This window comes from Cryptotermes secundus, unplaced genomic scaffold, assembly GCF_002891405.2.
Source record: "Cryptotermes secundus unplaced genomic scaffold, Csec_1.0 scaffold514, whole genome shotgun sequence".
In the NCBI taxonomy this organism is placed as follows: domain Eukaryota; kingdom Metazoa; phylum Arthropoda; class Insecta; order Blattodea; family Kalotermitidae; genus Cryptotermes; species Cryptotermes secundus.
This window is the reverse complement of record NW_019739218.1, coordinates 1,634,936-1,659,815: the sequence shown is the minus strand read 5'-3', so window position 1 is coordinate 1,659,815 and position 24,880 is coordinate 1,634,936. Positions and strand designations below refer to the sequence as shown.

General features: G+C 40.8%; 1 protein-coding gene across 9 annotated transcripts in view; it reads left to right on the top strand.

Annotated features, from left to right (window-relative positions):
* The window catches only part of LOC111871718 (YLP motif-containing protein 1), a 120,207-nt gene that overhangs the window by 62,948 nt on the left and 32,379 nt on the right, over positions 1-24,880 (top strand). For 7 of the 9 annotated variants that reach the window (XM_023865003.2, XM_023865002.2, XM_023865005.2 and 4 more), the window contains 7 exons: positions 1,314-1,550; positions 2,827-2,932; positions 6,712-6,831; positions 12,319-12,526; positions 15,722-15,841; positions 16,720-16,896; positions 18,279-18,446. In XM_023865003.2, the coding sequence (XP_023720771.1) occupies positions 1,314-1,550; positions 2,827-2,932; positions 6,712-6,831; positions 12,319-12,526; positions 15,722-15,841; positions 16,720-16,896; positions 18,279-18,446 (1,136 nt within the window). The remainder of the gene's footprint in view (positions 1-1,313; positions 1,551-2,826; positions 2,933-6,711; positions 6,832-12,318; positions 12,527-15,721; positions 15,842-16,719; positions 16,897-18,278; positions 18,447-24,880) is intronic. The other 2 variants (XM_023865004.2, XM_023865006.2) reach the window with 2 other exon arrangements.

Sequence of the window (24,880 nt, the reverse complement as noted above, 5' to 3'; positions counted from 1 at the left end):
AAACAGTTCCCCTACTTCAGACACTTGCGTTGGGTCCGATGAAATTTGCTTCACCCCTGGATTTCCAGTAAACTGTCCCAAAGCAGGCGTTTTGTCTACTTTTTCCCATGTGGCTGTCCCCGCAATGTTTCTACCCGCACTTTCGTCAGAGCTACTGTCACTTTCACTTTCACTTTCGCTTTCACTGCCTGTGGCCACGATTCTTTGTTCGCCCCTGCCACACTCACTATCAGATTGTGAGTCACTATCATTAGCAGACTCACAAGGGATGTCAGATAGCTCATCGGAGAACAAGTCAGATATTTCTTGTTCTCCGGGAAAACGCTTGGACCTCAACCTCTTCCTACCTTGATCCATTTTGCACTAGTAACTTCCTGCCTGGTGCATGCAGCTGGAAGATGAACAAAGGCATTTTCTTTTGGAGGGAGAAAGGAAAACAGTTGGGTCATAAACAGCGGGGTCATGATACTGACTACGAAGCAAACATTCAAGAGGTCTTTCACGCACCAGTCATGCGTCTGCCTGGCGCCAGTGCAAGGTGTAGTGTGTTTCAACATAATGTGTCCTAAAGTCATAATAATATGCCACCGGTCCGCAAAGTGTTAACATAAGGTTTGTCACACAGGAAGGAAGTGTAAAAGTATCCCTGTGCTTAACTAATTTAGCATTACACCATGAAGGTGTGTGGGGGAGTGGGTGCATAGCTTCACATATTCTTGACCTTGGTATTAGTTGGAGGTGAGTGGTCAGCTTCACGCCCTGGCAGCTTTACTCCAGGAGGAAGAGCTGCCGATACCCATTGGATGGGTGGCTGGGTTGGCCCCAGAACCAGTCTGGATGATGTGGGGAAGAGAAAACTCTCACCCCTAATGGGACTCAAATTCTGATCCCTCAGCTATTCCGCTCATAGCTAGTTGCTATACCAAGTGCACTGTCCACGCTCCACAAGATGGGAGTGTTGATGATAAATGTGATTTAAAATTTCAGTACATTCATCACTGAGATGACAAAATAAATAGTAAATTAAAGACGTGTTTATAGTAGTTAGAAAAAATAATTGTCTTGGGAAGATATTGGGTCCTGGAATTGACAGTGACATGTACAAGGAAGTAGTCTCAGAGCCTGCCACAAGTCATTCAGCTTCTGAAATTGAAGAGATGTGGTCCTTAGACTCAGACACATGGCATGGTGGACAGACCAGCATGCAGCAGCAGCAGCAGTTGTTGTTTGTCTAAACCGTGTGTCACATGAGTGTATAGGTGTTGACAAAGTTAATAGTACGGGATTATATCTTAAGTTCTATTTCATTTCAGACTCCTGGAGAAGAGATGACCCTCCATTCAGAAGTGGCCGTGATAAGGATGACAAATCTCACAGAGAGAGAGACAAGGACAGAGAAAGAGACCGAGACCGTGATCGAGAACGGGACCGAGATCGAGATCGAGACCGAGAAAGAGACCGAGACCGTGATCGTGATCGTGAACGAGACCGTGATCGGGAACGTGATCGAGATCGAGACTGGGGAAGAAACAACTGGGACCAAGACAGAGGTAGAGATTTGAACTTCATTGAATTTCATTACATTCATTCATTCATTCATTCATTCAGCACAGGATATACTGCATTTCACATTTTTATGTTCCAGATTATAAGTAAATCTATTAACAGTTATAAATTTCTGATGCAGTATATACTTTAAGTAAAGGGATTGCAATTTTATAGGGTTTCATGAACCAAGTTAAGTCAAGAACTTCTATCATGGAGGCGCCCATGTTTGAATATTATCAGCACTTCCTGCTTCATGGTTGCTGTATGTGTGTTCCCCCCCCCCCTCTTCAGCCATGAAGATGGAGGTGACATGTTCTTCCAAAGAACTGGTTGAATTTCAACAGAGTCCATGCATTGTATCCCAGAAAACAGTACACAAAAAAAAAACAAAAAAATTCTGTTTTTATAGTGTGGAAATTTGAATCCCTTGCAACTGTTCCTAGATGATATGGTGATTGCTGTGTCTTGTTTCTGTATATTGTCATGTGATCAAATGACTATAGATATGGTATGTATTGGTAATCAAATTTATTGAACACTTACAGAACATAACTACAAATCTCTACAATAGTCTCACTGAGTTACACACTCTAAAGATATTTGTAACTACAGCACACATAACATCTTCTCAGTCTTTAGTAGCTGTTGCTTGGTAGCAGCTTATAGTGGTGGACATTCCCCTTCCTCTTTGATCCCGAACTGTCCCCCACCTCATTCACCGCTTCTCACAACTGTAACTCTCAACTGACTCAACCAACCACTGAACTCCTTGCATATGGAGCTGAGGCCTTCTTGAGAAGAAGCCAAATCTGCAGCTATTCAAGAATTTCCCAGCATTTTATGGAACATGAAGGTTCATTACCATGTTCACAAGAGCCCTCCACTGGTCCCTATCCTGAGCCAGATCCATCCAATCCATACCATCCCATCCTATCTTCCTAAGATCCATTTTAATATTGTTCACCTACTACCACTGAACTACTAGCCCTTGTTATGTAGCCCCAGCATGGACCGCACAGGAAATCTCTTCCATTATTGCATGTTCTATCATTGCCAAGGGAAACAATGTGTCCACAGAGCTGTTCCCAAACAGCGGCTGTTGTACTGTCAACTGTTTACACAGTTGTTGGCAATAGTTCTACATACCACAAATTTTAAAATGCATGTAACTGTGATACAGTATCTTGTATTTCCCTCTGACAGCTCTGACTAATGTCATACACCGTGATTTAACTTGTAACTTCCTGTAGCATAATTGTAATTTGTTGTTTGGATCAGAATTTGGTAAACGAGAGTCTCGGTGGGAGCGAGAACATGGCAGTCGGATGGATTCAGATGTTGGACGGGAGGACAGAGGGAAGGACAAATGGGAGGAAGAAGACAGGTAAGAAGTTAAAAGGCAGAATTATGTTGATAATTATAATTAATTTGCATTAATGTCAGATATGCATGATTGAACTGCAAGCTTTCGGCACATATAGAACATGTATTTTGTGGTGCAGTTATGTTGGTAAGAAGCAATGTTGTTGTCTAGTTGGGTGAATGTAGTGGAGTATCACATATTCAGTCCTGTCACTTTCTGCTTGCTGAAGAAGAGTATGGAAATTATATTCAAGCATACTGTTACATGGTAGGTGACTAGACACAGGGTTTGAATTGGTAATCAGATTTATTTGATTCTTTAAACTTGTAACTGCAATTAACTATAACAATTTTGTGGATCTATGCACTAAACAAATCACTACAGCATGCACTGCTGTCTGCTGTATCTTCACTAGGCTTTGCTTGGTAATGCCTCCCAATGCCATAGATTCCCATGCTTCTGTGTTCATGTCCTTAGTGGCTGGTGACTGTGTCACAACTCAGCTCTACATTACTGCAGCGCATGGCCATTGTCTGCCTCCTCTTTCCTGTGTCCATCATTGGCTAGTACTGACTGCCTGCAGGCCCACCCACACAAAATCTTGACTCCCTGAAAGCTTGAATTACATATCGTTATGTAGCCTCATAGCAGACCCCACAGAAAGCAACCCCTCAAACAACTCATGAGATATGACAGCTGCGAGGTCACATCCAATCTCTGCTGTACAGCATCACCTTTGATTGCGGGTTCTGCCAAAGCACTGCCATGGCAATGAATTAAGATCATCAGAAGAACAGGAAATTGCACAAGCTACAAATGACAACAATTTTATGCCCAATTGAAGTCTATTGAAGTTGTCGATAGAAGTCATTGGCTGAGATATTTCAGATCTTCATTGGCTCACATTAGCCAGGATTTTCTAAAAGCAATTGTCATCCCATCATGTCATCCCTTATTGCCAATCCTGCAACGCAGATCACATTTCAAGACAGCCAGTTTCCAACTTGATACCGACAGCATTTTGTAACCCCGACCTTACAAAGATAGTGGTTGACCACTTAGTATCTGTGCAAGAGTTGCCAAAACCAGGCACAAAACATACTTGTACTAGCAAACAGTTGTGCCCTATTAAGATCACACTAGCATTTTTACTGTGACAGTTAACAAAAATGGTGTTGAAATTACATAACCCCTATTGGACAAGAGCATCAACATGTGTAAAGGGAAAGCTATCCCTGTAACACCCCATGGAGGCCCATAAGGTTGTGAGATGTTGAGGTTTCTACATTTTCTAGACAGACAGCTCACAGATGACCGTGAGTTTGTCAGCCTTATGCACCAGCCACCCTTTACTCCCAGGAAGAGGGCAAAGATGCCAGGTACTAATTTCTGTTAAAAGACACCTTGGCCATAATCTGGCTGGAAGGATTAGGTCAGTTGAAAAATCCAGTAACCTCATCGGGAATTGAACCTGGGACCTTCTGGGTTGTAGTATAACCTTAAGAGCATAGCGACACTGTATGGAGACCTTTAAGGTATAGGTGAGTGGCCGTGCGACACAGTATGGGAACACACAGTCCACACGTGCACACAGTGTTTTAAAATCTAATTTTAAGATAGAAATTCGTGTTCTACTTACATTATTTTTGGGCACCCGCTTTATAAGTAGACAGTCTTCCCTCCTGCGTCATCTAACTGAATGCAGAGTCCGACGTAATTCATGCACTTTGTCCGGATGTAACTGTTTCCCACGTGAAGAGCACACATGACACCTCAGTCTCGTATTAGAGGAAATCGGCCAGTAATGTTGAGTGGCCTCCTCTAATTGTAACGTTTATAAGACATCACATTTTCAACTATCCACCATGTACTCATTTCGCATGGAAGAAGCCGAAATTTAGAGGCTGCTGATAAATGACACCGATTCAGAATGCGGTACAGACGACTGTGAAAGTGGTGAGGAAGCAAGGGGGCTATTCCTAGAACAGTACCTCTGTGTGCCTAGTCCGAGATATACACAGTCAGAGTTTCTGAAGGACAAAGTACGATAAGACTTTGCCCACACTCGTGCATACAGAAAGGTTCCGACATGACTGGAAAATGTGCAATGCAAACATAAACTTCCTCCCCTTTTGCCAGATAAGGCTTAGTAAGACAGGATGTCAGCAGCATGCATTTATACTGCAGAAACGTTTTGTGCATAAACTGTATGCATATTTGTGGACAGATGCTCAAAATTGGGAAAATATTTTTTTGGAATCAATGTAACAATTTTTACAGATTTTAAAATCTGTAAATTACAATATCTGATTCTATATTCATTCTAGATAAAAGCAGCGTTTATTTCTTTCGTTTATCACAAAAATTGTAGAAATCACAGCATTTTCAGTAACATGCTTACAGTTTTTAATACTCTACAATGGCAGACATTTAAATTAACTCCGGCCTGCTGCCATTACGGGAATTTAAATGGCCCTTCTCATAAAGGATAATGCCTTGCCAGCTATGCTACCACATTGAAGAATGTAAGAAGCAAAATACAGTGGAGATTACTTTTCATTGGAAGCAAGATGCTTCTCCTCAGCTTCCAAGAAAGCTATTGCTAAAGATGGTGTCAGCTCCCCACACAGCAGACACTGGATACCCTGAGCAAAGGAGCAAACAACAAAGGTGAAGCTGAAGTGTATCATTGATTATAGTACCGATACATGTGATATGAACTCTCTTGATGATCATTAAGACAATAAATTGGTCAAACAGTGTGATTTGTCTTATGCAGTGTTTTTTATGCCTCAACTCAGCAGTCCAGAGAAGATTCTTCTTTTGAACTACAGATAAAGGAGTGAGATAACTGACATCATGAGCCATAAGTCATAGTTGAATGTGACACAGTTCCTCATCTATGAAGATTAGTGTTATGCCAAAGAAAGACCCAGAGGGTGTACTGGACATGGTAATGAGAACTCAAACTCATTCAGATGCCTACCACAAAAGTGATAAAATACCCTGACAAGATGTTGCACTGTCTCAAAAAGAATGTAAAAAAGGAAATGGGATTTTTGTGACTTAAGATCTAGAAGTTTGTGATGATATAATATTAATACAATTATTGAATTTTTGGATATTATCCATCATCCTGTTTTTTTTTTATTATTATTATTATTATTATTTACAGTGCTAGGTTTGGAAGCTAGATTCTGTCGCTGTCCTCAGGCATCAGCCTACTCAGATTTTTCTGTCCTATGTATTTAGTTCCTTTACCCCTGAATGCTGATGTACATAGTGTCATATGCTCAGAATCTAGTAATAGTACTGTAAAATATTCATATTCTTCCTTTCCAAAGTATGGTTTTCTTTTTCAGATAATGCAAAAGTGTAACTCTTCAGCTAAAACCCTGGCATTATAATTAGGCCTGTATTTGAAGTCTAAGCAGTGAATATGCATGTACTGAATATTACAGCATCATTTACATAACTGAGAGTTTCTTTGTCATGCTTTTTTATATTTCTTTTGTTTATGATTCTCCCTTCAGACTACTAATACAATTTCATTCATGCCATAATCACATTCCCTTTGCCATGAATCTTTATGTTAAGTTTTGCTTTATTATCTCATTTTGCATTATTGGATACTTTCGTTAATGTTATTTTGTAACTACTCAGCCATTTTTTTAGTTGTTAATGTTCATGAAATGGAATTCAAGAAGATGCTTCTTCACCTTTGAAGTTGGCCTGCCTGGAGCAGGGGACGTGCAGTTAAGGTAAAAATAGTGACATTGTTGTTATGTAAATGTCCATAGATACAGAAACAGCGGAGGGGATCGTTGGGTTCGTCGAGATAGGGAGAAAGATGGGGACAGAGACAGTTACAAAGGAAGCAGTAGTGGACGCTACAGAGAAAGTAATAAGAAGGAAGACAGGTAGGTGCTGACACAGGAAACCTTTATGCTCATCTCAGTGGTAAGATAAAAGAGTCTTCAGAGAAATCTGTGTGATTCCCCCGCCCCTATTTTGCATATTCATCTGTTGGGCATTCTTGAGAGAAAATATAAAATAGTCTTGTGTTAGACTGACTGTAGACAGGGTTTGGATTGGTAATTGGATTTATTGGACTCTTAGATACAGTGTATGACTACACTTTACCATTCATTATTACACATGCACGCACGCATTAGTGTCCACAGTTGTGTCTTCACTAGCTGTTGCTTGGTAGCAGCTTCCACCAGTGAATGTTCCCCTTGTTCTGGATTCTGAATTATCCCCAGCTTCAGCTACCAGCTTCTTCTGAAAGTGACTGATCCCTAGCACTTCTCAAACTCATTGACTTGACTAATTCAGTCACTTATCACCCAACTAAATCAATTCAACTGACAGAGAGTCAGAGTTACTTTACGACTGGCAGTTTACCACAATTCAATTCATTTTGACAGCAAGCCCCGTGACATGATCAGTAATTTCTTTTTTCAACTGAACACAAGCAGTCATAATCCTTATGTAACATCCTCTCATCAGAGAGGATGGGTCTGTCATTTGCAATTGCTATGGCCCTCCCCAGTGCAGTCATTCTCATGTCCATGTCCCTTGGAACTCATGACCACATTTTACTGTCTCAGATTTGAGACTCTCCCAACCCAGAGGGCCAGGCCCTCATATTTATATCCCCCAGTGACTGAGTGGCCCAGTTATGTCCCCATGTACTTGGTTGCCTTTTTGTAGCCTCCTGCTACTCAGGTCTGTGGTGGAGGCATTCAACCCTGCATCCACACAGGTTTCACCTGACTCTCACTAACTATCCTGCTTATAACATCTCGGCATAGACTGCACAGAAAACACTGTTCAGTTATTGCTTTGCAGTTGTTGCCATGGAAACGTGCTTGTTTGTGAAGCCGTTACTTATCAACAGCTGTTGTATATCTGCTTCTAGGTCTGCATGCCACAATATAATCTATAATCTTCAGTTTTATAACTGCTAATATAATGTAACGTGTTGGGAATCCAGAAGTGACTCTTCTGGATTCCAGACACGTTACATTGCTCCCTTCTAAAGGTTGTTCGTCCCTGAACAGCCTAAAGTTTCTCCCTCGGTTTCGATTCCGCGGTGTTCTGTTGACAGCGTCTGCATTCGGTCTTGGTCTCTGCTGGCATCTTTGTGCGCTGTTCGCCTAACCGTATCCGCCCCTTTCTTCAGTGGTGCTCGCCCCAAGCACTCCCATAGCCGAGAATTTGTCGGTTCGATTTTTTATGTACATTCATCCTTCCAATCTTTCTTCATTCACCCTTGCGGGGAGGCCGGTACTTCTACGTTACTGGTTCCTCCCATACTGGCCGTTTTCTTTCTTCCGCTTTGGGGGGGGGGGCCTACCCCTCCATAAGACCCAATTCTTGATTCTTAACTTCCTCAGATGTTTCTTATATCGACGTAACAGCATCTGAAGTGTGGTTTGAACTTCCTGACGTCGTCGATCCTTGTGTTCTTCCCGCCAATTGCTGGTATGGGGCCGTGGCGTCAAGTCCTTTCTCCGGCATCAATATAAATGTGTTTGGAGACATTTATGATTGCCAGTAATTTGTCTAGAAATAAACACAAATGAAAATGTTAAGATTATTCATATAGATGTGTATTATGAAGTAGGCCCAAAGGTAGACCACCTGATTGAGAGAAATAAATCAAAGGAAGCTGTAGTCCAGACAACAGCATTTTACACTGAAGCAAACAGAACTGTTTTAAAATAATGATTTATTATTGTGGTATAGCATATGTACATTCATTTTAATGCCTTGCTGTAGTGCTGTTGGTGTGTTTTGTGGTTTTTCTCAATTCTTGCAGTCTTCAAGTACTGTGATTTCTTTTATGTTACATCATTTGTGGTGTAGCTAGTATGTCCCCTTAAATTGTCTTACTGAAAATCCAGCCCGACTAATAAAAAATATATATGTTGAAAGATAGCATGTAGTGCCATTCCCTGCCTACACATTGACTGGATCAAGAAATTGATGCAAAGACACTGTAACGCCGGGTCTACGTTACGTCAGAGGGCGTCCCCCACCCCCTTTCTTACTACTTACCCCTTCCAATGTTCCACTTCCTGATTCCCGTCTGCTGAGGTCCAACGCGAGTGATCCATTCTGTTGTGGGACCCTGAACTGTGCAGTCAATTCACCTTTTCTGGTCGGTACGATTGTGATTCTTGGAGGCTTATTACCTCCAGGTACTTAGGTTGTATTTGTATTTGTTATTTAATATATACATATTCATTTGATATATTTGTGATAGTCTCTTTAATTTGGTACGTCCTACCCAAAACCAAATTTCGGTCTCCAAGACGTATTCACGTTTCAACACTTTCTCATATACATCATTTTGGAAACAAGNATGTAGTGCCATTCCCTGCCTACACATTGACTGGATCAAGAAATTGGTGCAAAGACACTTTCTCATATACATCATTTTGGAAACAAAATCAGATGTTGCACGCTAGACCACTCTTGGTTTGTGAATGCTGAACAGCCATGAAATTCATCTGACCGGTCAACTCAGTTTCGAGAAAATTGACATTTTATATTTGGGCCTCTAGTGTGTGTATTTGTATTTTCCTGAAGATACCACTGTGTAGGTATATGGTCTCATACATTACTGAAAATTAATGAAAATTCTTAAGACTTTTTTGAGAAAATCGTCATGTGTTTTGTGGCCCAGCTGCTGGGCCCTTAATTTCATTTAATATTCAGATTCACCAGTCACCCACCTGGGATGGATAGACTCATGATTACCAAATATGAATAAAACTCCTCCAACTGTCCAGGCACTCTCAGTTGAGATGAGAGTTCATTTTGAGTTGCCTGAAGACCAATTCGAGCAGCTTGGAGTTGTGAGAGCAAGCATGTGTGCGTGTTCACACAGACAATACCAGGAACCACTTCTTTTTGTAATAAAACATGAAAATCTGCCAATATCTTTGAGATCAGTTTTTTCATGGTCACAGTGCTTCCTTGTATTTACTATGTATGCGGGATAGTGAAAAGGTTTGTGGAAGTTATGTAGAAGACAGTGGGAGTTGCTGCATCGGTTAACTAAACAAGTAAAGATGCTGCTAACCTCATTGGTAGAATGTTGCAAAAATGTGAGGCAAGCAGACTTGCTTGTTGTAAAAGCAAACGTCAAAATTCTTTTCCATTTTGTTCTTAATTGTTATTCTTCCATTCACACAGAAATAATGCTTATTTTTACTTACATGATGGGCATCTCAAGATGTTCCTAACTTTTTTTGTTTGGTTTACTTGTTGTTACATTAAGAATTCTTGTGATTTTTCTTAAACTTTGGTAAACAGAATAATTGGTAGGTTTTCTCTGAAGACTCTATTCTACTATTTTTTTGGTGTGTGTGTGTCTTCTCTCAACAGTCTTAAGTTGCATGTCATGTATTAATTTTATATTTCAGTAACTGATGTAGCATGAGTGTTGACAGTATTGTTTGTTGTTAGTGGTTGTGTAACCATGGATTATGGCCAGTCACATGTTGTTATTGCCTGTTTACCCATTGTCCATATTTACAGCAGTGATCTCTTTTAAGTACTTCATGCGTTGTATTTGCTTGAACAAAAAGCCATTACTCAATTTTCTGTAATGATAGCATTCAGAACCTGCAATTTCATGGGACTGAGGATCGTGTGCTGTATATATTGAATTACATGAGCTATTTGGAGCTACGGAATCAACATTCGTGTTCTGATTTGCCTGTAGGACCATGCCAGCCCTTAAACTGAAAGCAGACAGGCACACATTTTCAATCAGTTCTGTGCATACCACTTGAAAGTTTAGTTAAAAGATTCAAATGCAAATGTAGACAGAAATGTTGAGTGTATGTGAAATAAATAACGAAGTTAACAAATTTATGTAGGAATTCGACATGCTGTTGTCACCTTCAGAGTGGTTTCTTGTGGCAGCTGTTCTTGAATCTAGTCTTTTCTGCCACATGGATTAATTCCTAAACTGTGTCTACTGATATCATTTTTACTGAATATGGTATATGCTTCTGTACCTTCTTCAGTGACCCAAAATGCATCCGTTCCAGCCAAGCTTTTGTATTTGGGGATGTAAATCGCACGGAGTGAAATCAGCATAGTGAACAGGATGTTCTGTTAGGTGGATCCATTTTTGTGTCAGAAGCTGCCTTCACTGCTACTGTAGTGTGAGCTGGTACATTGTCTTGGTGCAATGCCCCCTTGTGTGTTTCCTGCCTCAACTTTTCCCTCAGACACTATAGAACTTCAAGGTAGTGTGGCTCATTGACAGTTTTCTCTTGAGAACAAATTCTGAGTGTGCAGTTCTCTGTTTATCAAAAAACACCATGAGCATGCATAAATTGACTAGTTTTCTCTGTGGTGTCTTGTTCCGCTTGTCACATGTACGTTATGTGTATCATATATTTAAAGTGATATTGAGCTGCTGAGACTTCTTCCTTCTCCATGAATGTGTTACTGGTAATACTAAAGTGATGTCTGTTGATTGATTGAGTGATTGTTCATTTATTTAACAAGACGTCAACTGAAGTTGTTGGCAGCATTGTAGATTTTGCAGTTTGTGAATGTGGTTTTGGAAAAGATGTGGAAGCAAGAGGTTTGGCTTATTTTAGTATTCTGATCTGCCATGTCATCTACAGAGACTGATATAAACCAAAAACATCTCAGGTTAAATGGAGTTTGTGAGAAGGGAGGGGAGTGCATGCATGCATGTGCTGAGTTTAGCCTCACCTGTACACAGTAGAATATATATTGGTTTGATATATAACTTCATAATTCTTGCCAGTATATGAAGGAGTGACCTCATATTCTGGAATTGTTCAATCTCTGATTTGTTTCAGTGTTGTTGCCATCATTTGATAAACGATGTACGCATCCAGTATCAGTCATCTTAGTTAAATTATTTATCAGAAATGAAAACAGTGATTTGCATAAAAAATGTTGTCATAACAATATCAACAAAACTGCTGATTTCAGGATAAGATCCAGGATGACAGTTTTCCATCAGGTTCACAATTTTGAGTACAGCAGCACGGTATCTGACACACGATGATGTAGATTGTGGGTACCAATATCAATGATATTTTCGGTGATGTCACATGGTTAGAGTATTAACTGGTCGTCCACTTTAAGTATACTTTACCATGGTTGCTCCTGTTTAAAGCCCTGTACTTGCAGTTAAGGAGTAAACCTCTAGTACAGAAAGAATTAATGGCATGTTACACATCTTCCTTGGAGGTAATCACCATAACATGTTGAGGACTTTGCAAAGTGCATTTGACCAACACTGTTTTATGCCTTTCTACAGTCTTGGTAAGTGACAGCATTGTTATAATAATTGAAATTGTTATAGTTGTCCTCTTTTGAAAAACCATTCATCATTTTAGCAGTCATGGAGACTTCCCTGCTCCACCTGATGCCCCTCCACCACCAACCTTCGCATCACCTGTTCCACCATCTGAAAGCCAAGTGCGGGCTGTGTTAGTGGAAGATTTGCTGTGTCCTCCTGGCCGAGCAACTCGACCTGCCCGACTGGTGATATTGTTACGTGGACCCCCTGGGTCAGGAAAGACATTTGTAGCAAAACTTATAAAGGTATGAGATTAATCAACATGGGTGTATATGCAGTTAATAGTATTGTGTATAGTACCATTGCTATGCAATGATCATGAGATGGGCAGTTACACCAGACCTGTTTCTGGGCAACAGCTTAGTAAACGTGATCCTGCAGCAATGATTACACATGCAACAGAGGAAATGGGGTGTTTCTGCATGGTTCACACTGAGGTGTTAACACATTGAGGACCGGTCGCATGATATCATGCTTTTGGCTTTTAAACGTGGTGGACCAGTCGCATGATTTCATGATTTTAGGACACATTAGGTTGCAACACACTATACCTTGCTATTTTGCCACGCAGCTGAATAGATACTGAGCCATAAAACTCTGGAATGTTTGCTTAGTATTCAGTAACATGACCTAGCTGTTTTCTTAACTCCCTCTAACGGAAAATGATTTGCCTGTCTTCAACTTGTTTGTACCAGCCAGTAGTTAGTGGTGGGGTATGCATCAAGGACAAATTTTTCTCCAATGAGATAGCTTATGTTCCTTGTGAGACGCGTAGTGATGGTGACTCAGACAGTGGCAGTGACACTAAAAGTGACAGTAGCTCTGACGAAAATGGCGGTAAGTAAGATGGCGGGGGACAGCAAAAAAAAGAAGCACAAAAATCTAAACCTTGATTCAGAATTTAAATACAAAGCTTTTCTGATGAATGTGGCAAAGGCCTGGGCTACAGACCAGATGGTGGTGGCAGAACCAGAGTCAGACACAGACTTAGTGTGACCGGGTCCGTCAATTCCCACCGCACGCAGGCCTCATGTGGACCCACCAGGGCAATTCTCAGGTGATATGCAGAAACATACCCTCGTGAAAATTGTGAAGAGTTTTGTGAAGAGTGAACATTCCAAGGGTAAGCATCCTTCTAGGCAATGCCGTGTTTGCACAGTTCACAAAAAAAGAAAATGGAGTATGACTGTCTACATTGCAAGTTCTGTGTAATGGCACTTCACAAAAGGGAATGTTTCCAGAAATATCACACTCTCAAGCACTTCTAGGAGCATTGGTAAGTATTCAACAATTTTAGTTCATGAAATTAATTAGGAGATTTTATATTAATTTTTAAAGTGAACAGTGCACAAGTTAGGATAGTAGGTTTAATAATGCCGGTCCCAATGGTGATTTAAATATTTAAATCGTCGGTCTTTAATGTGTTAAAAGCAAGGGACAAAGGGCGGGCAGGTCTGTATGGGAGTCTGTAAAGGAAGGTCCTGAGTGTGGGAAGCTGAAAAATCTCCACTGTTAGAAGCCATTGCTAAGGAACAGCTGATGAAGACACTGCAGGCTGGAGAAGACTTAGTGTTTGCAGCAATAATTTGTGAAGTGTGGAGATTAGCGATGGCACTGTAATTGTACTTGTGAGTCATGCGTATAAGTGTTTTTCTTTATTGCTAGTGGGGTGGGACTAAGTCTCTTGTACTGTGGTCACTTCTGGCCTATTGTACCAGCCCCAGATGATAGGTGAGGGTGATTGTGGAGCAATTGGTGGAATGAAAGGGAAACTGAAGTACTCGGAGAAAACCTGCCCCAGCGCCAATTTGTCTACCGAACATTTAGAAACAGTTAGGAATGTTGTGAATACATTTGATCCCAAAAGTGCAGCATCAATTCAAATTGCCCAAGATGTACTAAAAAGCGCAGAACTAGAAACTAATCTTTCCTATATATCTGCTCACTTCTCCCATCTTCCATCCGCCATTTCCTCACTGGAGGCAAGCAATAGCAATACTACTTTGTATCAGTTGTTAAGTGTGTTCAAAACCACTGTTTCCAAATTGAATTCAGTTCCTAGAAGAGTAGGTGAAGTAGTAAAGGAAAAAGTACACAGTATTCTTTAGAAAAATCCAGGATATGAACAGATTTTGTGAAATTGAAGAAATTTTATCCGGTAAACGTACTGAACTGCCAAGTAAAATATTGCTAACAGTGGACAAATAGCGGCGTTTGTACATGCGCCCCTAAGTTCCTGTCAGGTGGAAAGAAGTTTTTCCCACTATAAGGACATCTTACGAGACAATAGGAGGCGACTAACAATGGAAAACCTAGAACATTTAGTAATTGTGAACTGCAACAGAAGAGAACTTGAAAGTTCGGAGAGCTAATTTTGAGTACCAGTGGTTTTTTTAAATTTGTAATGAAATATGTTGGCTTTGTTGCATGATTTATATTTAAGTATAGCTTTTTATTGCAAATGAACCATTCAGTGATTACATAAAATGAACTTAAATATTGATTTGTTGGTCTTAAAATAATGTAAAATCAATTTTAATATTTGGTATAAATTTTTATGTGCATATTTTAGTGCATATTTCGAAAGTTTTTCATGCATAAATGCATATATGTTTAAGGGATTATAAGGGCATAAAAATCCGGTCTCTAGTGAAGGGCAAGGAGAACACTGGCTGGATAGTGACATACCTGAGCCATGGAATAAAGTACATTGCTCAGTATCAAGTTTTATTCAAGTCTGTCAAATAGTTTCAAGGATTAACCTTTACTTCCTTTGAGTAGGGAATTTGGAATCTCTTGATACAGAGGGATTAATGGTGAGGGTTGGGGGCATGCGGTAGCGTAGTTGGTTGAGGGGCTATGCTACAAGCCGGAAGGTCGCGGGTTCAAGTCCCGATGAGGTCATTGGATTTTTTTCACTTGACCTAATCCTTCCAGCTGCACTAGGCCCTGGGGTTTACCCAGCCTCTAACAGAAACGAGTACCAGGAATTGATTAAATAATTTTCCTGGGGAGTAAAGTGTGGCCGGCGCATAAGGCTGACAACCTTATCGCCATCTTTGAGCCAATTGTCTAGACAGTGTGGGACCCTCAACGTCTCACAACCCTATGGGCCTTCATGGCCTGGTACAAGGATAGTACTTTTTACTTTTTTTAAATGGTGAGCTTTTAACTTGTGGGTAACAATATGATACTGAAGAAATCTGGCACACATCCAGCTGAATTGTGCAAATGTTCCATTACTTTAGTGCAGTGCACAGCTAATAAAGAACAAGCCTGTGGATGGATTGATAGACATGTGCTGTTGTGTGATGCACTTAGAACAGAGAAGCATGATGAATTGTAATGTATTGACTGTTTATTTTGCTAGTCAGCTGGTTCTCAGGAAGGCAGGTTTCCCTTACATACGTATATATTAATAGTTTCCTTTCTGTTCCCAGGATAAAGAAGTTGAGATGGGAGGTTCAGCCCCTAGGATACTGGCTCTAGATGATTATTTCATGGTCGAGACTGAGAAAGAGGAAAAGGATCCAGAGACTGGGCGCAAAGTCATCACCAAGGTAATTCAAGATTTAATCCTTATATAATGAAAGAAATGTTTTAGTATTCCTTTCTTCCTACTGGAATTACTTGCCAGCAGATATTTTATTTAAACTTATAACTGCCCCTCCATTTTCTTGTGGGAGATTTTAAGGTGGATGAAGCGAAAGTAGGTTGGAGAAAAGTGCATAATGAGGAGCTTCATAACTTGTGCTCTTCTCCAAGTATAATTAGAATGTTCAAGCCAAAGAGGATGAGATGGGCAGGGCATGTAGCACACATGGGGGAAAGAGAAATGCATGTAGGCATTTGGTGGGAAAGCCTGAAGGAAAGAGACCACTACAGAGACCAAGACATAGGTGGGAGGATGATAGTAAAGTGAATCTTAGTAATATAAGGTGGATTGGTAAGGACTGGATTGATTTGGCTCAGGATAGAGACCAGTGGAGCGCTCTTGTGAACAGGGTAATGAACCCCTGCATTCCATAAAGTGTTCTGTAATTCTTAAGAAGCTGAGCAACTGACAGCTTCTGACACGGTTTCATGGAATTAGTTAATGGGCCACGCCATAGCTGAAGCGGTTAGTCGGTGGTTTCCCGCCATGGCAGCCCTGGTTCGATCTCAGGTCTGGTCAAGTGGGTTTTGTGGTGGACAAAGTAGTGTTGGGACAGGTTTTCTCTGAGTACTTCGGTTTCCCGTGCCAATCTTCATTCCACCAATTGCTCCACAATCTCCCTCACCTACTCGTATTATCTGGGGCTGGTACAATAGGCCAGAAGTGGTCGCAGTACAAGGGACTTAGTCCCACCCCACTAGCAATAAAAAAATAGTTAATGTATACTTTATCATAACAGCAGTAACTGTGGTATGACTGGTTTTATTTTCTCTTGTTCAACAGGTTATGGAATATGAATATGAAGCAGCTATGGAAAAGCATTATCGCAGCTCATTGCTGAAAGCTTTCCGCAAAACAGTGAATGATGGTTATTTCCCTTTCATAATAGTAGATTGTGTGAACCATCAGGTGAAGCATTTTGAAGAAATGTGGAGCTATGCTAAACAAAAGGGGTTCCAGGTATGTCGTAAAGTCTTGTGGTTCTATGAGGTTTGTTCAGAAAGTTCCTGAATTGAGGGTGTGGAGGAGCAGTGCATCAGTCATGTTTGGTGTTGTTTGAGTGGCCTTGCAACCCAACCATTAGTTACACAAGCCATTTTGTTCCAAGTAGATTGGACATTCTGTTTTTAATTTTTAATGTGTCTGCTTACACAGCATTGACAGACAGTTCGTGGCAAAACATTCAATTCCTACCCTTCCACAACCCNAAAGACAGTTCGTGGCAAACCATTCAATTCCTCCCCCCCCACAACCCCCCCCCCCATTCACATAACCTCTTCCATTCTGACTTTTTTTCTGTTCCCTAAACTAAAAATACCCTTAAAGGAAGATTTCAGACAGTGGAAGGCATCACTAATGTGACGAATGACTTGAAGGCAATACCACAAACATTCTTTTGACAGTGTTTCCAAAAGTGGAAAAAGTGGTGGGAAAGGTGCATTGCTGTGTAAGGGGACTATTTTGAAGGGGTTAATATTCAGTAAGCTCCACGTAGAGAAAAATATTATTTGTAGACAAATTTAGAGAACATTTTGGAACACACATCATATTGAGGTTATGAGGGTATTTGAAAAGATTATCTTTCTCCTTGAGATCTCTAACATGAGGCAAGTCTCAACTGGCTGCATATCTGTTGCTCAACAAAGGCCTTGTATCATGGGGTTAGTTAATAATTTTTAGCATGCTTTTCTTATTTTGAAAAAAATAAAATTAAGCTTATGTGATCACTTTGCGATGTGTGGGTGCATGGCATGTGTGTGTATGTTTTTTTTTTCAGGCTCTAGCTGACTGTTGACAATTTCTCTGTTGTGTGTTTATTCATTTCTGCAGACATGTGTTTTCTATGCAGTTTCCTGGCAATAGCTGCATTGTAAACACTGCTTCTTCTGTTGTTGCATGTTTATTTGTAGCCACAGACATGTTTACTGTGCTGTTGCCTAGCAATAACTGCATCTATCCATTCCACTATTCCAACTTTCACCCATCATATCACATATTTTGAATGAGTACTCTCTAATAGTGTATGATTGGTTGAAGTTGTTCATTTTCCTTTTTCTGAAAACTACATGAGAAGAGTTAATTGACCATCAACTTCTCATGGAAATCATATCCATTTATTACACATGCACAGAAAATAAGTTCTTAATATTCCTTTACATTGCCTGCATGATATTAGTGGGTTGGTTTTAGCCAGTTACAGTTAAAAATATATAGGGTTTCTTTATGCTTAATTTATTTGAATGTAAAATATAAGGCTGATAAGTATTAGTTTCATGAGTTACTGTCAATCATATTTTCTTAATAGGCATCACATCATTGTAGGAAATTAATTTGTTTTGCAGGTGTATATTTGCGAGATGGATATAGATGTGAGCATGTGTACAAAACGCAACATTCACAACCGTACAGAAGAAGACATAGCAGATATTGTGAAGAACTGGGAAGAGACGCCACGCCATCATTTACGAATTGATATACGATCACTTCTTCAGTCAGTCGCCATCACAGAGGTTCGTATTGTTACGACACATGTCTTGAATATTTAAACATAAGAGAGAGGTTGGAGAAAATTTATGTATTGAGCAGCTTCATAATTTCTGTTTTTCACCAAATATTAATTTTTGAAGGAGTCCTCCTCTCCATGTTGTTAGGTAAGTATGGACAGTTCATATATTTAGTAAAATGGAAACTTAGAAATTGTTTATATGATACACTAGATCCACACAGACACACACACAAAAAAGCCTGCATATCTGCTTGTAAACATTCAAGAATGAATATAACAGGTTGGATTATTTTGCTGATTTTATTTTCATTTGTTATGTAACACGCTGTCAGAACGGGGCCTAGTTAGTGTTAGACATAGTGCTTAATTAGTTAGGCACAGGGACAGTTTTACCTTTTTAGTGCAAGTATAAGATGTAGGAATTATGAACTAAGAAGTTGGCCCATTGGCATTGCCTGACCAGTGTTTGCATGTGATTCTAGTGGTAGTGACACAGTAAAGCTTGGCCAGCTAGAATGTAGAAGTACTGACAGAGAAACTACTGTGAAGAGAAAGAGACAAGTAGTTGCTAGTGGCAGCTACCTCACTCAGACTAGTGAAACTATTCGTGCAGTTGTTATTTTCCACATCATCAATAGGATTGGTCTTCTGCAGCATTATTATCCCAGTTAAGTGGTTGTGTGGCCATTTGAGCCATCAGCAGTACATTGCAACTTAACCCTTTGTGTTTATAACATTATTAGAAATTTCCTTGGCCAGGATGCTGAGGGTTTCTAAATGCGTACTGAGCCACTAAGTGAACTGTTTTGCCCGAAAAGTTGGTGCAACAAGGGCATAGCGAAGTTGGGGGGGGAATGTGTACTTACATTTTCGATTCTCCAATCCATGGGCCAGCTCAACACTGCTGTAATATCTGTCAGTGAGGAGGTGGTAGTCTTCAATACCAGATACACTGAGTCGTAGCCTGTCCATCAAAGAAAGATCTATTCTTGAAATATACGGTTTTTCAGATTATGGCAAGTTACACATGTCACCTGTATCATTTCTTCACATACATCATCCAAAATATCTGTAAAAAGCGATCTCTGGACATTATGTCACCAGAAATTTTGTCTGTGTTTTCCTCTCACTAGACCACCTAGTCTTCTATGTTCAGTAATGGGATTAGACCCATATTTGTAATTAGACCTAAAAACACCTTCACTTCAGGAACAGACATATCAGACCATGGGGTTATCTGAAGTTCAGGTATTTTGTTTCTTGTGTACCTGTTTGTCTCTATAACAGTGTTATTCAAAAGCTCATCATTGAAAAATGAAATAAATTATTAAGTGGGCTTTGTATCTGACAGAAGGTTAAATTGTGGCCTTGCATTTGTAGTAAATGTGTATGCCTTGGGTTTCTTGTTGCCTGTTGTCACTTCTTCCCACCCATCGACATGCAGCAACGCTCGTTTCACTCTCACTTTCCAACATTTCATTGCTCGATTCTTCACTCATGGTTTCTCCTTCAATTTCCAAATCTGTCTCATCATCAGAGTCAATATCAAGTTCTTTCTTTAAAATATCACTAATAGATTCTTCATCTGCGTCATACAGGGATTATATGTCCAATTTTTCAATCCAGAGGGCTAAGGTTTGGCCCAACATAAAAGCATGCTGCTAACACGTGATATGCTGTAATGTACTAGGTGGTTCAAATATGACCGGGACTGATTTAAAAAAAAAACGTAATTGCCAAACACTTACTTGCACATGTCAGTCTTCAACGCACTCCCCTCCAGAATCAGACCACATTTTTTCCAACTTTCTGGAAGCATCCTGATGCCCCCCCCAAAAAAGACTTGTGGTTGGCGGCATATCCACTCCCAAACAGTGTGGATGACGGTGTCGTCCTCAAACCACATGCCTTGCAAGTCTGATTTGAGCCTTTCGAACAGGTAGAAATCACTTGGGGCCAAATCGGGACTGTACGGCGGATGTGTCAGAAGGTTCCATTTCAATTTCCGAAGGGTTTCCATTGTTTTGTCCATATGGGGGCCTACATTGTCTTGAAGGAAGGCCACCCACTTTTCACCTGTCTTCCGCTTGGCTCGGATCTTACTCCAAGTTCCTTGATAGTGATGCGCCTATTCTCACGAATAAGCACGTCTGCACAATCAGTGTCCAGCTCGGTGATGGATGTTCGCGGCCAACGATCATGCGGTTCATTCTCCACGCGCTCTCTGCCCTCTGTGAAGCACTTACACCACTCAAACACACGGGTCTGTGAGAGACACTCTTCCCCATTCTGGACGTTTTCTCCAACGAGGAATTTGATCACAATGCGTTGTTCCACGCTCCGTGGTAGCTTCTGTTCTCTCATCACTCTAGCAACTTCCAGACAGGACTGAACAGGTTGTAACCCTAACAGGAGGGAGGGTGGAGGTTGTGGCTTCACTGTCGCAAGGTCGCACAGTTGCTGCAAAGTGCGGCTTGCTTACAAAAAAAATCAGTCCCAGTCATATTTGAACCACCTTGTATAAATGGCATTTGTTCCTCAGGAAGTTCAAACTATGACTTCCAGATGGCAGAAGAAGGCAGATAAAACATTCATGAATGCTTTGGCACAGACTACAGTGGCCAGTAGTGACATATGACTGGAGAAACACAGAAGAAACCTTTTTGGTCGCATATTTACATTCATCTTTGGAATAGAATTCATTGAAAATAGTGTAGTGCCATACAAGTTTATTTTGCTTATTCATTCTCTGCTCCTAAGGGGATAGTCACAGAGATTGATGTAATCCATTCAAAAGAGGAAATGAGTGCTTTGCAAGGTCTCAAACATTTCCCTCCTACCAGAGCAAGGGCATGCAGTAGAGTAATTGGTTGAGGCACTATGCTAGAAGCTGGAAGGTTGCAGTTTTGATTCCCAGAGAGGTCATTAGACTTTCAGTTGACCTAATCCTTCCAGCCACACTATGACCCAGGGGTCAGCTCAGCCTCTAACAGAAATGAGTACCAGGAATTTTTCAGGGTGTTAAGGATGGCTGGCATGTAAGGACAACAATCTCACTGTCATCTGTGAGCCGATTGTCGAGGTTTCACAATGCTGTGGGGCTCCACAGTCTTTTACAATGATAGCCTACCTTTACCAGAGCTACCTAAAGAGGTTGGTAGCTGTAAGGTTGCTTTGAGTTGGTAATGGTGGCAGCACATGTTACCACAAGGGTAGGTCTGGCAGTGAGCAAGTCTAGTGTACATGGTCTGGCAATGAAGTTCCCATAGTGGTGTGAAAATGAAGTGAAAAATACAAGAAAATAAAGAAAAAACTATTTTATTTCCATTCATAATAGTCTCTGCCTACTTGAGTACATATATTGAGTCATTTAAAACGTTTTTGAAAACAGTCAGCAAAGACCTCCAAAGGAACAGTTCTCAGTTTGGTTGTCACATTTTTCTTAAGGTCTTCAGAATCCTGAAGCCAGTTTCCTTTGAGGGTAGTTTTCACCTTAGGAAAGACAGAATGTGATAAAGAGAACATGAGATTGTCTTGACAAGTCTAGATGAAGCCTTGGTGTGATGTGAGTCTCTGCTGCCTCTGCTCGTCTGTGTGGGATGAACTTTTTGCAAATCCCCCTCTTCTGTAAATCTTCATGGAGGATTTGACAAATTATCTCCTTTTTGGTGTTAAATTCATCTGACATACTCAGAGCCCATTGACGGTCTTGTGTCCCAATTTGACAGACATTTGCAATTGTGTTAGCATGTCAAGAGGCTGAAGGACTCCCACTCCTTGGATCATCCTGGAGATCCTGAACACCCATATTTAAATCGTTTAAACCATTCAGATACACAAATATGACTTAAGGCTTCATCACCACAGGCAGTTGCAACATTTTGTAAGCTACTGTTGGCATTTAACATATTTAAAACAAAAAATTTTTATTAATTCACTGCCCTATGACTAAAAATGTGACATCATTTAAAAACACGACTGACTGACTGAGCTGCCACTCGTGAAGTCTAAGTGACTGGACCTGCTGACCCCTGACATGAGTTGGTAAGAAGCAGAACTATGCTCACCTCTCAGTAGCTGGTTTCACCACTGCTGCAGCACCAATCCATGAACTTTATTGCCGGACCACGTAGGTCTCTAGCAAAACTACCATGGGACATTTCATATTGCTTTTAGGGATGTCATTGGTGGCTGAGTCAGCTGGAGGGTTGGGGCACAGTAGTGGGTGTCAGTGGTCAGGTAAACTAACCCCTGCTGTGGTTTGAGTACTTGCCCTTTACCACACCATAGGGGCTTGTTTGGTGTGTCTGTTTTAATTGCAGGTCATGAAAATTTTAGACTTTAAAGGATTCTGATTGGTTTCTATTCATCCTCTGGTATATATAAGACAAAAAATCACAACGTTTCGGAGACTGGATCTGTCTCCATCCTTAGGTGGATGGGGGAAGATAGACATACTCGGTTTGGCCCCTTAGAAAGAAGTAGTCTCAATCACCGAAACATTTTTTTTTCTCAATCACTGGACAAACATTGGTAAGTAGAGAACAGCCTATAAGCACTTGACAACAGGTTCCATCATTGGGAGATAAGAATAAAATCACAATAAAAGACAAGCTAAAACTTTTGTGCCAAGCATGCACATGTAAAAAATATGATAAAACAGTGGTATGGATTAAGTTCCTGGAATTAAGTTAAAAACAAGGGTAAAAAATATACAGGATGTATAGCAAATTATACAGATAAAGAATCATGCCACCAGGGGGACTTCTCGAAATAAGACTAAATTCCAGAGCAAAATAGCACATGTAGCGGAAGACACTGATTTTCATAAAAACTTTCATTTTGACTTGTTGACCTCTTCATTGATGAGGGGGATCCATAAGGGAGAAATATCCAAACTGGGCTGGCCGATCGGATTAGTTGAACATGCCATGTGAGCTGATTCCTTGTACTTTCTGTACCTGCTGTTACTTTCAGTCTCCAAGACCCTAGGTTCGTCCCAGCCTACCTTATGGCCCTCTTCATATGCATGCTGAGCCAACTTGGATTTCTCTAGAAGACCCTGCTTGAGATTATGCCTGTGTTTGCGGATTCGCACAGCCAGCCGTCTGCCTGTTTCACCAATGTGGCTTCTGCCACATTCACAGGGAATGCTGTAGACACAATGTGTAGTCTGTTGAGGATCCCTTTTTGGTCTCATTCTCATGAGTGAAGATCGTAAATTGTGTTTAGTTTTGAAGATGGTCCTAATGTTATAGTGGTTTCCTATGCTCTTAATCTTCTCAGTTACCCTATGCCTGTGTTTGCGGATTCGCACAGCCAGCCGTCTGCCTGTTTCACCAATGTGGCTTCTGCCACATTCACAGGGAATGCTGTAGACACAATGTGTAGTCTGTTGAGGATCCCTTTTTGGTCTCATTCTCATGAGTGAAGATCGTAAATTGTGTTTAGTTTTGAAGATGGTCCTAATGTTATAGTGGTTTCCTATGCTCTTAAACTTCTCAGTTACCCTATGCCTGTGTTTGCGGATTCGCACAGCCAGCCGTCTGCCTGTTTCACCAATGTGGCTTCTGCCACATTCACAGGGAATGCTGTAGACACAATGTGTAGTCTGTTGAGGATCCCTTTTTGGTCTTGTTCTCATGAGTGAAGATCATAAATTGTGTTTAGTTTTGAAGATGGTCCTAATGTTATACTGGTTTCCTATGCTCTTAAACTTCTCAGTTACCCTTGACATAGGGATATAAACTGTGCCAGGAGGCTTTTCCTCTTTTTTCTGATGACTACTACCCTTGGACCTGATAAGCGAGCCAGTAAATCCTTGAGAATAACCACTGAGTTGCAGGTCACGTTTCAGGTTGTCAACCTCCATTAAACGGTCTTGCCGGTTGTGGCATATAGTGGTAGCTCTATCATGAAGACTATGAACAGTTCCTCTTTTGGCATGTGGGGGATGGTTGGAATTGAAATTAAGATATCGGCCAGTGTGGGTAGGTTTCCTGTAAACTTCTGTCATCAGAGCCATCCCTATTTTTATGACCAGAATGTCCAGGAAGGGGATCGTTCCCTCCGATTATATTTCCATAGTAAACTGGATGGCCGGTCTCAGACTGTTGAGGTGGGTAAGAAAATTCTGAATCCCCTCTGCACCATGGGGCCAGATCACAAATGTATCATCCACATACCGGAGCCACAGCGATGGTTTGTCCTGCGCCAAGTCAACAGTCAGTTGTTCAAAGTGTTCCGTGTGGATGTTGCTAACAATGGGAGAAAGGGAGCTACCCACTGCCATGCCATCCTTCTGCTGGTAGAATCCGTCGTCCCATTGAAAGTAATGGTCCTCAGGTAGACATCCAGAAGTTCCGTAATGGCTTCCACCTTCAGGACAGACCGTTCTGTCAATGTGTTATCATTTTCAAGCGTACTTCTGATGACCTG